We start from the raw sequence: 11,449 nt of genomic DNA on the forward strand, positions 1-11,449 counted from the left end.
GGTGTGTGTTTGAATTGTCCAGTGTGATGGTGTTTTGTTAGTGTGTCCATTTTGAGCACGACGCTGTGTACCACCAGTGGTTTACCTCTGTTGAATGTCTGCTGTGGTGATTCGTGGGTCATAATGGGATGGGCGTTGTTCTGTTGGCGTAACGGTGTGGCTTTTGATACCGCCAGTTTATCACTGACCTTTGGTGTGGCGGATTTATGTATGTGGCTGAATACTGACAGATTGGTGTGTGTGTGTCATAATATGGTGAACAGATATCCACCGCCGCGGCAGTAAGTTGGCAGCAGTCAGCGTGGTGGTAAGTGGGAATTACCACTAATGTCATAATGAGGGCCATAGTTTTATTCCAGAGGATCTTAAGACCTGAGTTCTCTGCATAGAACTTCTATGTATGAATTTGGTCCCACTTCTTTAACTCTGTCCTCTGCAATAACAGAGCCATAATTTGCATCTAGGGATAGTCTCTGTTCCATTTTCTGTTTTTACCAAAAGATCCACACGTTGGCATCCCTTCTGATTCACTCAGTGAATGGCTGTATGAGATGGGCAAATAATAAGAGAAATATGGGACAACCCTGTTAGGTGCCTCTTTCTTTTAGGAAGGGTGAGGACGGAGAACCATTTACCTTGACTTGGGCCTAGCTGTATATAGCACCTTCACAAGTCTACAGAAGTAGAGGCCAAAGTTCATCCTCCTCTACACTTGGTGAAGAAAGGGCTAGTTGATCAATTCAAAGGCCGTTTTGAAATTGACAATAACTAGGGCTCTCGGAGTGTCTAGTCAGAGTCCTCTGGCTATAGGTGTCTTAGACAATGGTGCATAGTATTGCTGGCATGTAACAGTTTTGGTCCCATTGCACTAGGGTAGTCACTCCCAGGGTCCGTCTTCTGGCAAAGACTTGTAACATCACCTTGACTTCTATAATTTACTAATGATATTGGGCATTATGATAAGCGAAGGGCCACTGGTCTCACAAGTCCCAGTATGACTGAAATGAGGGCTCCTCATAGAACTGGATAAAGGCATCCTTCAGAGGTGGTCTCTTCAAAGGTGGCCATTAAGTGTGGTACCAGAAAGAAGCAAATTTCTTCTAAAATTTCTGGGGCCAGGATTCTGTTGGTCATGGGGCTTTCCCTGACATCAGGCCTCCAGTTGCCTCAGTAATATCTTTCACCGTCAGAGGAAGGTCAAGTGCCTGCCTGCCAAGTTGTTGAGGGTTTCGACACACAAATCGTGAATTATTGAGCTATGAAGTTCCCTTTGGGAATAGGTCTAACTGTTTATAGTTGCTTACAGTAAATTAAAAATGTCTCAATTATTGCAAGGCAGTCTACGACCTGTACTCCAGAGGAGTTTTTAATGTAGAGAACTATCGTAGGAGCCAGATCTTCAGTTGCCAACATGTACATTAACTTGCTGACTTTATCAACCAACTCATAGCTATAGTGCTGTGTTGCTATCCATTCCGTTCTGGTAGCATCTACTGATATTTGCTTTAATTTGAGTTTGGTTGTTTATGACTGACAAAGCACTTTGGTGTTTCATGTGGTCAGGAATTGTCTTTCAGGGTCCATTATCACCTATTCTAAGTGTATATTAACAGAGTCCCTTTCTTTAGTCTTACCATGTACCCCTTCCATGACTTTCCTCGAATGTTGGCTTTAAAGGCTTCCCAGCATACCGCTGGTGATTGTATTGTGCCTTTGTTTAATTAAAAATAGGAGTGAATTTCTTCCCTAACATGTTAGTGAATTTCTTTTTTGATAAACAGCTTTATTGATTTTACTTGATGTCAACAAAGTACAGGTCACATCTATAGCAAGCATAGCATCACTACCACTGTCATGTACATACAGTACAACATGCAATATCACCCATGATGCCCTGGGTATGAGACAGCAAGTCCAAACACCTGCCAACACACCCCTCACAGGAAGATGCCAGATGTCCCCGACCACTTGCCCCATACAGGGCATATTTAGCAAGGCAGCCCTGTGCCTCATACACTGGTTTCTCCTGCTGGGCACCCCAATCCACCCCCCCTCAGTCATTGCGTCAATGTAGGAGGCTCAGGGGCTCACCACCTAGATGCTATATCCTGTTTGGCCACCATAGTGGCCGTGCCCAGTGGTGCTCGGTTGGCTCATATACCACCCACACCCTCAGTCACCCCAACAGCAGCAATAGTGGAGACAATCCCACCTCCCATCCCAGTACCCCTGAGAGTTCTGCAGTATTGCTTTATGACAGGACATGACCAGACCATGTGGTAGAAGTCTGCAGCACCTGAGGACATTGTGAACATGTAGGGTTTCCCAGGAGGCCCTCTTTAAACAGATGTTTGGGAGTGAGGTAGGCACAATACAGATAATATGTATGAACAAGGCGCAGTCTGGAAGATATTGAGATGACTCTGGCAGCCATCACTGCATCGCGCCAGTCAACCTCCAGAGGTCCCAACCTTCCCTGGGTTCTAAGGTGATCCAGAGTGTCATGGGTATTGTTGACCAATGTACGGTAGCTTAGCTTCAATGGGGCTAAATTCGCGGAATGACATGCCTTGTGGGATGTGCCAGTGAAATGCATGTCGTAGCTGCAAATATTTGTGGAACTGTTTCGCTGAGAGTGCATATTCTGCGTGAAGTTCTTGGAAGGAAAACATATAAGAACCAGACCAAACATCTCCCAACTGGGTGATGCCGATGGCATCCCAGCGATGAAAGTTCTCCAGCACCACAACATCCCTCAGCCATGTACCCTGCCATAGCAGATCCTGCTGGGTGGGTTTGGAGCTCCATCCGGTATGTTGCAAGGCAGCTCTCCACCCAAAAATTTGCAAAAAAACTGAAAACCGTTCTCTCTCTAGGTGAGGAGTGGTGGATCCTTCCATATTACAAGAGCATTCTTTTCCATCAGTGTGCAGCCTTGTATTTTACACTTAGGTGTTCCTGTGCAGTAGGCCTACACAATTCAGGGAGTGGACAAGGGAGGGGAGGGGGCTCCTGTTCCACCCCTCCAGAGCTAGGTCCATCCCCTCCATAGGTAGGTCCGCCCCCTCCGTGTATCCCTTGGCATTCAAGGTCTGGCAGGAATCTTGGACTGGTGGCCACCGTGGGCTGAGGCGCAGGGAAGGAGAATCAGTTTAAGCATTGCATCGCCCCCACTGGGGCCTGATCCTTTTCTGTTGCCGGGTCGCCTCAGCACCACTCCCCAGAATTATGTGCAGTGGGATGCTTATGGACTACTTTCTCTTCTGTAAGCCAATCCCAGGCCGATTCTAGTGTCTCAAAGTAGACTGTTCTATTGGCGTGGATCACATTGAGTCAGGCTGGGGAAGAGCAACATGTAAATGAGGTTAAGGTCCCTGAGCTTTTGATTAACAGCTTTGTAGGATTGCCTCTTTGCCTGCACCTCTCTGGTATAGTCCGGAAAAATAAGGAATTTAGAGTCCCGATGATGCAATTCAGGGAGGGACCGAGCCTCTCTCTGGATGGAATCTCTATCTCAATAATTCAAAATCCAGGCAGTCATGGGCGATGTGGTGCTCCCGGGGGAGGTTTAGGAGTGATCGTCCGATGCACCAGCTCCTCCGCAAAGCAGGGAGAAAGTTTCTCAGCTAGCATCCAAGACTTAATCCATTGCTCCAGAAAGTTGGACTCCACTTCCTCAGGAAGATCCACAAACTGTAGATTGTTGCATCGGTAGCAGTTTTTGGCATCCTCTGCATGATCATGGAGCTTAGCTGTCTGAGAGAGGAGGCAAGCAACATTCGTTTTGAGATCTGATACCTCATCTTTGATAGTCGAGAAAGGGCCCTCTGCTTCTGTGATCCTGACAGTCACATTGTGGAGATCTTGCTGAAGAAACACTACGTCGACTTGAACTTCACCAATTTTAGACTGTACTGCGGCCTGGGACGTGCGGATAGTTTGTAGTATCATGGCCACCTCTCCATTTGTTATCGACCCTTTTTTCCACTGCTCCTCCCCTGGTTTCTTCGAGCCCCGTGGTAAACTGGCCAATCCGATGCTGGGAAGTTTGAGGCTGTAGGGTCTTGTCTTTCCCCATAATTATTATGATGGAGGAGGTCCCAGTAGGGCACACAAGGTCCTAGGCTACTTGCCATGACTGTGCAGCAACATGAGCAGCCAGGCCCTGAAGGTGAGTGTCCAGGCCTGCAAAGAGGGCAGAAACTCGTGGTTGGATGAGGTTCCCAGGCAGCTCAAATTCTCTCCCTTTAGGTGGGGAGAGTAGGGTGACCTAATTCACCATTCAGGATGGGCAGGCCCTTGTTTGGGGTGGCCTGATTCAGCGTCTCTCTGGGAGGTTCTCATGGCCTTGGCCCCATGTGCAGGTCCAATTGGGCAGGCTGGCCTGAGAATCTGGAGAAGTGGCAAGCCTGAGGGTCCTGGGGGCCATTAGGTCTGGGGAGAGCTGTCCAGCTAAGAGCTGCAGGGGTACCAACTCAAACCAAGGGTGATCCAGCACGAAAGGAGGAGCCCGGGCCTTCACCGCTCCCAAGCCGGATCATAGAATGAAGCTCTCAGGCAGTCAGGTCCTGTCTGCTAGGCCCCGTGGAGAGTCAGGGAGCGTGGGCACCCGCCTCCAGCAACCGCTCCTGTTACAGGACGATAGGCAGCAGAACCAGGGCAGCTCGGCAGGCATGCAGGGACAACCCTTACATGCCACCACTCAAGGGCTCCAGCCCATCTTCCGCCTCCATAAGCAGCTTGCCCCTAACCACACCTGGTCTCTCGGCTCAGGTAGGCCTCAAGGTCAGGCATGCAGACGTTTCACTTGGTGTCCCCTTCCCCTTGCTCACTGCTTGTGCCCAACTTTGTCAGAAACAGCCTCTGCGGAGTCCGTAGCCCAGGCCATTGGGGCAAGCCTCTGTTACATTTCTAATAAATACCACTGTCTTTGGAATATTGAGTGACGGCCGGTTGGACTGCTTCACGGTGCTTCCATCTTTTTGCCGGGCTCTTGCGGACTCAAACCCCTCACAAATGGCCAATCACATTGTCTCAGATCGCGCTAGGGGAACACTGCAGAGAGCAGTAGACCAGCGGTGATCGGCAGGATATAAAAAGTCACATTGATGAACGGCAGATGGAGGTGGATGACGGATGTATCCGGAGCACTGTGACTATCATCTTGATGCCCCAAGCCACGCCCTCTCATGTTCAATGAATTTATCATCAAAGAGCCCCCAGTTGTGGAGGTGTCATACCCAGAGGCACTCTTTAGCCCTGCTTATTGTCATCTCTGCAGGGTTTAAAAGACTGCAGAGGAAAATCTGTACCACAGTCACATCCTGAGTAGGTCTCTTCATTGGTAGGAATAATGAGGGTAGTCACAAGAAGGAATGATACCTGGCTGAGCAGATTGTATATGCTTTCTCCCTTTGATCCCACAGGTGCCATACATCTGTCAAGCTCAATGTTGTAGCCTGCTTTGAGACAACCATGCATTTGCACATGTTAGTGGCTTTGGACCTCTCAGCATCCATTCTTTCATCCATAATATTAAAATCTCTCGCAGTTACTATCTTACCGGTGGTCACTTCTAACAGGAGACCAGTAAGTGACTTTAGCGTCTCTGAACAAATGCGGTCAGCATATAAGCGCTTAAAAAGATCATGGTTCACCCTTCAAGGGAAGCAAATTTTGGAACATGTTGCCCCAGCTTGTCAGCATTTACTATGGAGACCTGGAGTGGAAATGATTTATGCAATAAAATTGCTACCCCTCTGGAACCTTGAGGTAATCCAGAGTGGAAAGTTTGTGTGTATCTCTGTTGGCCAATAAAACTACAGTTTAGAAAAAAAAAAAGATTTGATTACAATTTTTGAATTAAACAATAACATTAAGGCAAAGGTGCTTAAATTGCTGTTCCCCCCTCCCTCCCCTCATGCTACAGATTTTATAAAGTTATTCACAGTTGGCAGGTCTCAATACGGTTAGCTGTTACAGTCCACGCTCGCGGAGCCTTAGGATTCCTGTGTTGCGTTTGAGTCTGTGTCTGAGTCCGTAGTGGTTCTGTTTGCTTCTTCGGTGAGTGCATTTGGTGATTTTAGTTTTTTCAGGATTGATTCCCATTGGGATGCATCGTCTCTTGGTCTGCGTTCACGTAATGCCTCGCGAAGCAGTGTCGTTCCTTCTGCTTCTGCCCACTTCTCTAATGAGTTTTGCCATCTGGATATTTGTGGGCCCGTTGGTGATTTCCAGTTTGTGGTTATTTCCCATCTTGCCAAGATTAGAGCTAGGTCTATGAATTTGTTCGAGATTTTAAAAGCTATCGGGCGTGGAAAATCCCCCAGTAGTGCCACTGCCGGGGACTTAATTAAAGATCTATCAGTGCAGGCTGAGGTTTTTGCAAAAGTCTCTTCCCAGAATGTGTTAAGTTGGGGTCAGCTCCAGAGCATACGTATGAGGCTGGCTGCAGGTTCCGTACATCTGGGGCAGTGTAGTGCTTTCCTCTTATTTAGTTTCTAAGCACTAACATAACACAACAGAAATGCACTTCTGAGGTCAAGGAAGACTTTTATTGTTATTTTATTCTTCCCCAACCACAATGTTTATGAATGAATGACGAATTAGTAGCTTTCAAGTCCGCGTTAATCAAACAAAATATATCAGTTTGCAATATACACAGCAGGTTATATTTATAAGATATTGAATGCAAAGCAAAACAAATACTTCACCGTGTAGGAACTATTTACAGCTACATCTTTCTAAGGTCTGCAAGCTGAGACCCCTGTCAGCCGCGAGAAAGAGTGTCATCTACCCACACGGGATGCTGGCAACTGGCGCCAAGCTCCAGCACGAGGTCCGGCAGATTCGAATCTGACTCTCTGCAGCCTGTTACATTCGTTACAAAGGTGTGCCCCCTCCTCTCAGACCTGGGAAACTGAGCAAGCCTTTTGGAGACTGGCCAGGTCTCCAAGACTACTCCTGTTCCCAAGCTCAAGGGAAGAGAAACGACGCCCATGTACTCTCTCTTATCAGGTCTAGTCTACTGTGAGAGCAAAACATCTTGGTTCTCTGGTGCAAAAACACAGCTTGGAAAAATACAGAACTATTCTCAACTGCAATGTCTAACTCCACGTTAAAGGCAATGGGCAGCTAACCTAAATATCAAATGCAATGTCATGTTAAAGGCAATAGGCAGCTAACCTAAATATCAAATGCAATGTCTAGTGTCATGTCAAAGCCAATAGGCATCTAAGCTGAATACAAAATACAATGTCTAATATCATGTCAAAGCCAAAAGGCAGCGGAGCTGAATACAAAGTGTAATGTATAATATCATGTCAAAGCCAATAGGCAGTTAAGCTGAATACAAAATGTAATATATGATATCATGTCAAAGCCAATAGGCAGAATATCTAATAGCATGTCAAAGTCAATAGGCAGCTAAATTGAATACATCATGTCAAAGTCAATAGGCATGCAATGTCAAAGCCAATAGGCGGCTAGACTGGATACAGCATGTCAAAGCCAATAGGCAGAATACAGAATGTAATGACTAATGCAATGTCAAAGCCCATAGGCGGCTAAACTGAATACAGAAAGTAATGGCTAATGCCATGTCAAAGCCAATAGGCGGCTCAACTGAACAAAACATACCATGTGCTACTGGTGAACATTGAGCAACTAATATGCGCAGTGGTGAAACACAAAGTCATTGGTCAAAACAAAACTCCATCAAATAGCAGGACATTCCGCCCTTTGACCAATGAATTTTTGTTTCACATATCTCATATTTCAAAAAAACAAAAAAAACATCAGCACAAAAAAAACATTATGATCAAAGCAATCCCTGTAAAGCAATAGAAGTGAATTAACACATTGATTTCATAACCTTTCACATCAGATACATCTACATAGAAAAGACTGGGCAATTATTATTTTTTTCTCTGAATGAGTCTCTAATTCAACAGTGTTAGCAATTTGATGTGGCATGAGTTCTGCTCATGTAAAGAGGCACGGTCCACCTGAAAGGTTTTCTGGAAGGTAAGCAAAAGTCAGAGTTCCATACGAGAGGGGAAAAAAAAAAAAAACACAGCAAACAAGTTGAACTTGAACTGAAGGCGCAGTTTGCGCAAAATGGATCCATGGTGCTGGCACTTTACTCAGCCAGGTTCAGGTTGGGGATTCGGTCCCTTCCCCGACCCCACACGCACACACCGGAAGGGGGACCACACAGCGCACTCAGGGACAGTGGCGAAACGTGGTCGGATCTGCAAAAGAAACAAGTATGACTTTTCTTGCAAATAACATTTTTCATTTAAACTGCACCCTTTCTCTTTCTTTCCCTGTTTTATAATCAGCAGGACGTTTTTGGGGCCCTTTGTTATATTTTCTGCAGGTTCTGGAGGGTCACTTGGGGCTTCAGCCCACACATCAGTACTGAGGTTTTTATCTGCTGCGCCACAGCTCCCCTTTTCTTGCACTGTCAGAAGGGCTGGGGCAGACTCCTTCTTTACCAAACCTCCATTCACTGCATTTTCGCCAATTTGGGCCATTCTGTCTCCAATTTGTATGAATAAATCAGATTCTTTTCTAGGTATCAGCATAATTTCGATTTTTCCTTGGTAATTTGCAGCAATCACTCTCCCTAAAACCTGATCAATTTGCCATTTCTGTTCTGGTAACTTTCCTCTCCCCAACTGCTCTGTGACTGCTTGCATGACAGATTGCTGTTGTGCGTGCTGCACAGTTTTTATCAAATCTAGGGGAATGTGCATCTCTCTCATCTCTGCCCACCTGTAAGTGGTCTTTTCACATTTCTGGGGCACCCACATAGCCATCCCCACTAAGGCAGAATTCTGGGTGAACACTTCTCTCTCTGCATTTTTCTCATTAACATCTGCAAGGTAATTGAACCAGTTAGGTACAAGCCATGTGGCTAAAACATCATCAAAGAACCAAAAATCAGCATAAAAATGACACATCTCATGTAGCTCTTGCTTTAAAATCTGACACACATTATACAACTCTGTTCCTTCTACTGTGCCAGAAAGCAACATTTCAGTCAATGAATCATTAGTAAAACAAACATGCTTTTTATCTTCAGTGGACACGAATTCAAATGGTGCACACAATTTCATTGATAATTCTTTTATCTGTGGTACTCTAGCCCTGTCTTGCAAGTACCAGATCCATTGTATGATTCTAGCTAGGGGCAGTATTTTCTTCCCTTGTTCTTGAATTACATGTACATCAGTTTTTCCTTCTTGCACTGCGCAGAAACCTAAAGTCTGCATTATTTCATTTGCCAAATCACAAGCGCGCAGCTGCATATTATTTTTCACAGTGACCATGTACAAAAGTGTTAGGATTTCTTTCAAATGAGGGCTATTCTTTTTCCAAAAATCAAACAAGCTAATGAAACTCGGGGTGTCTTGCTCTAAAATCCTTCGTTTTACTTGTGCACATTCTGGTCTCTCGTCCCTGTTATCAGTTAAGGAATGCACTTTGGCTGCCAAAAACCCTGGCTCACACGGAAACTCAATGCAGCTCGGAGCTGTCTTAACCCCCTCATTACTGGAATGGGACAAGAAAGATTCTTCAAAAACAGCCCTTTTATAACTTTCCGTCTTATTTTGAATTATTGTATCCTGGCTAATTTGCTCACGTAAATTCCTATTTTCATGTTCCAACTTCCTACATTTCTCCTGCATTTCTCTGTAAGCAGATAAAGGTATCCAGACCTTTCTGTCATCATTACTTCCAAAACACACTTTTTCTACATATATACAACGGGAATTATTTCTCAAAACATTATCAGGCCTTTTAGCTACACATGCATTTTCTTCTGTAATTCCCCAAACAGAAAACAATTCACAGTTTTTCTTAGCACCATCAGGCAGTTCATCAACACATGTATTCTCAGACATGGTCTGCCGTGCTACTGTGATTCTCCAAACAGAAAACAATTTCTGTAATTCTCCAAACAACAAAAAACAATTACACTTTTAAAGTGTGCACTTAGAAATCTACTAACTCGTCAAACCCCTTTAATCACCTCTTAATGACCGACCCCACGACTCCAGGTACCAATTGTAGTGCTTTCCTCTTATTTAGTTTCTAAGCACTAACATAACACAACAGAAATGCACTTCTGAGGTCAAGGAAGACTTTTATTGTTATTTTATTCTTCCCCAACCACAATGTTTATGAATGAATGACGAATTAGTAGCTTTCAAGTCCGCGTTAATCAAACAAAATATATCAGTTTGCAATATACACAGCAGGTTATATTTATAAGATATTGAATGCAAAGCAAAACAAATACTTCACCGTGTAGGAACTATTTACAGCTACATCTTTCTAAGGTCTGCAAGCTGAGACCCCTGTCAGCCGCGAGAAAGAGTGTCATCTACCCACACGGGATGCTGGCAACTGGCGCCAAGCTCCAGCACGAGGTCCGGCAGATTCGAATCTGCCGGACCTCGTGCTGGAGCTTGGCGCCAGTTGCCAGCATCCCGTGTGGGTAGATGACACTCTTTCTCGCGGCTGACAGGGGTCCCCAGCTTGCAGACCTTAGAAAGATGTAGCTGTAAATAGTTCCTACACGGTGAAGTATTTGTTTTGCTTTGCATTCAATATCTTATAAATATAACCTGCTGTGTATATTGCAAACTGATATATTTTGTTTGATTAACGCGGACTTGAAAGCTACTAATTCGTCATTCATTCATAAACATTGTGGTTGGGGAAGAATAAAATAACAATAAAAGTCTTCTTTGACCTCAGAAGTGCATTTCTGTTGTGTTATGTTAGTGCTTAGAAACTAAAATAAGAGGAAAGCACTACAGGCAGCTAGTGGAGTTTGTTCTGTAGAATTTGGAGATCATGTGTGGGGTCATGTAAGCTCTGTGAAAGATGTATAGGTTTATTCATTTGAACCTGCCATTTCTGGATTCTGGATAGATATGAGAGACAATCCGATCCCATTGCTTTTCATCCCAAGCGATGTCCAAGTCCGATTGCCATTTGGTTTTAAGTTTTGCTAGGGGAAGGCATGTGCTAGCTTGTAGCGCTTTGTAGATTCCGGATACTACACCTTTTAGATCACCAATGGAGCAAATGGTATTGCAGCTATTATGAGTGGGGGGTTCAAGGTTTCCAGTTCTCCAGGTTTTTTGAGCGATTTTGATGATGGCGTTGTGGGTAATGAATAAGCCGGGGGGGAGGTTATATTGTGTTTGGAGCTCAGTGTAGGTGAGGAGTTTCCCTCCACCGTATAGGTCTCCTAGTTTAGTAATATTATGTGATATCAGTTTGTTGAGGCCTGGGATATTTTGCTTCCCTGAAATATGGATCATGCAGGACAGTGGAGCCTCTGGGGCGTAAGGAGTGTTAATGCGGGAGCGTTTCAGATATTGGGACCAACAGTGTCTAGCAGACTCCCACTCTATCGGGAGCAGTTGCT

General features: G+C 45.0%; 1 protein-coding gene across 1 annotated transcript; it reads right to left on the minus strand.

Moving 5' to 3' along the window:
- Positions 1-6,480: 6,480 nt before the first annotated feature.
- On the minus strand, positions 6,481-10,457 carry LOC138261607 (uncharacterized). Its single transcript, XM_069210718.1, has 2 exons — positions 8,779-10,457; positions 6,481-8,252 (listed from the first exon to the last, which is right to left on the minus strand). The coding sequence occupies exons 1-2, from the start codon at positions 9,909-9,911 to the stop codon at positions 8,141-8,143; spliced, it is 1,245 nt and encodes a 414-aa protein (XP_069066819.1). The 5' UTR covers positions 9,912-10,457; the 3' UTR covers positions 6,481-8,140.
- Between the last annotated feature and the right edge of the window lie 992 nt (positions 10,458-11,449).

Source organism: Pleurodeles waltl, chromosome 10 (genome assembly GCF_031143425.1).
Source record: "Pleurodeles waltl isolate 20211129_DDA chromosome 10, aPleWal1.hap1.20221129, whole genome shotgun sequence".
NCBI lineage: Eukaryota > Metazoa > Chordata > Amphibia > Caudata > Salamandridae > Pleurodeles > Pleurodeles waltl.

Bases quoted from the DNA above. Each gene is read 5' to 3' on its own strand.
- LOC138261607 (XM_069210718.1), bottom strand. From the start codon at position 9,911: ATGTCTGAGAATACATGTGTTGATGAACTGCCTGATGGTGCTAAGAAA. The intron at 8,253-8,778 runs GTGGGCAGAGAT...TTTCTTTTGCAG, and splicing joins TGTGAAAAGACCACTTACAG to ATCCGACCACGTTTCGCCAC.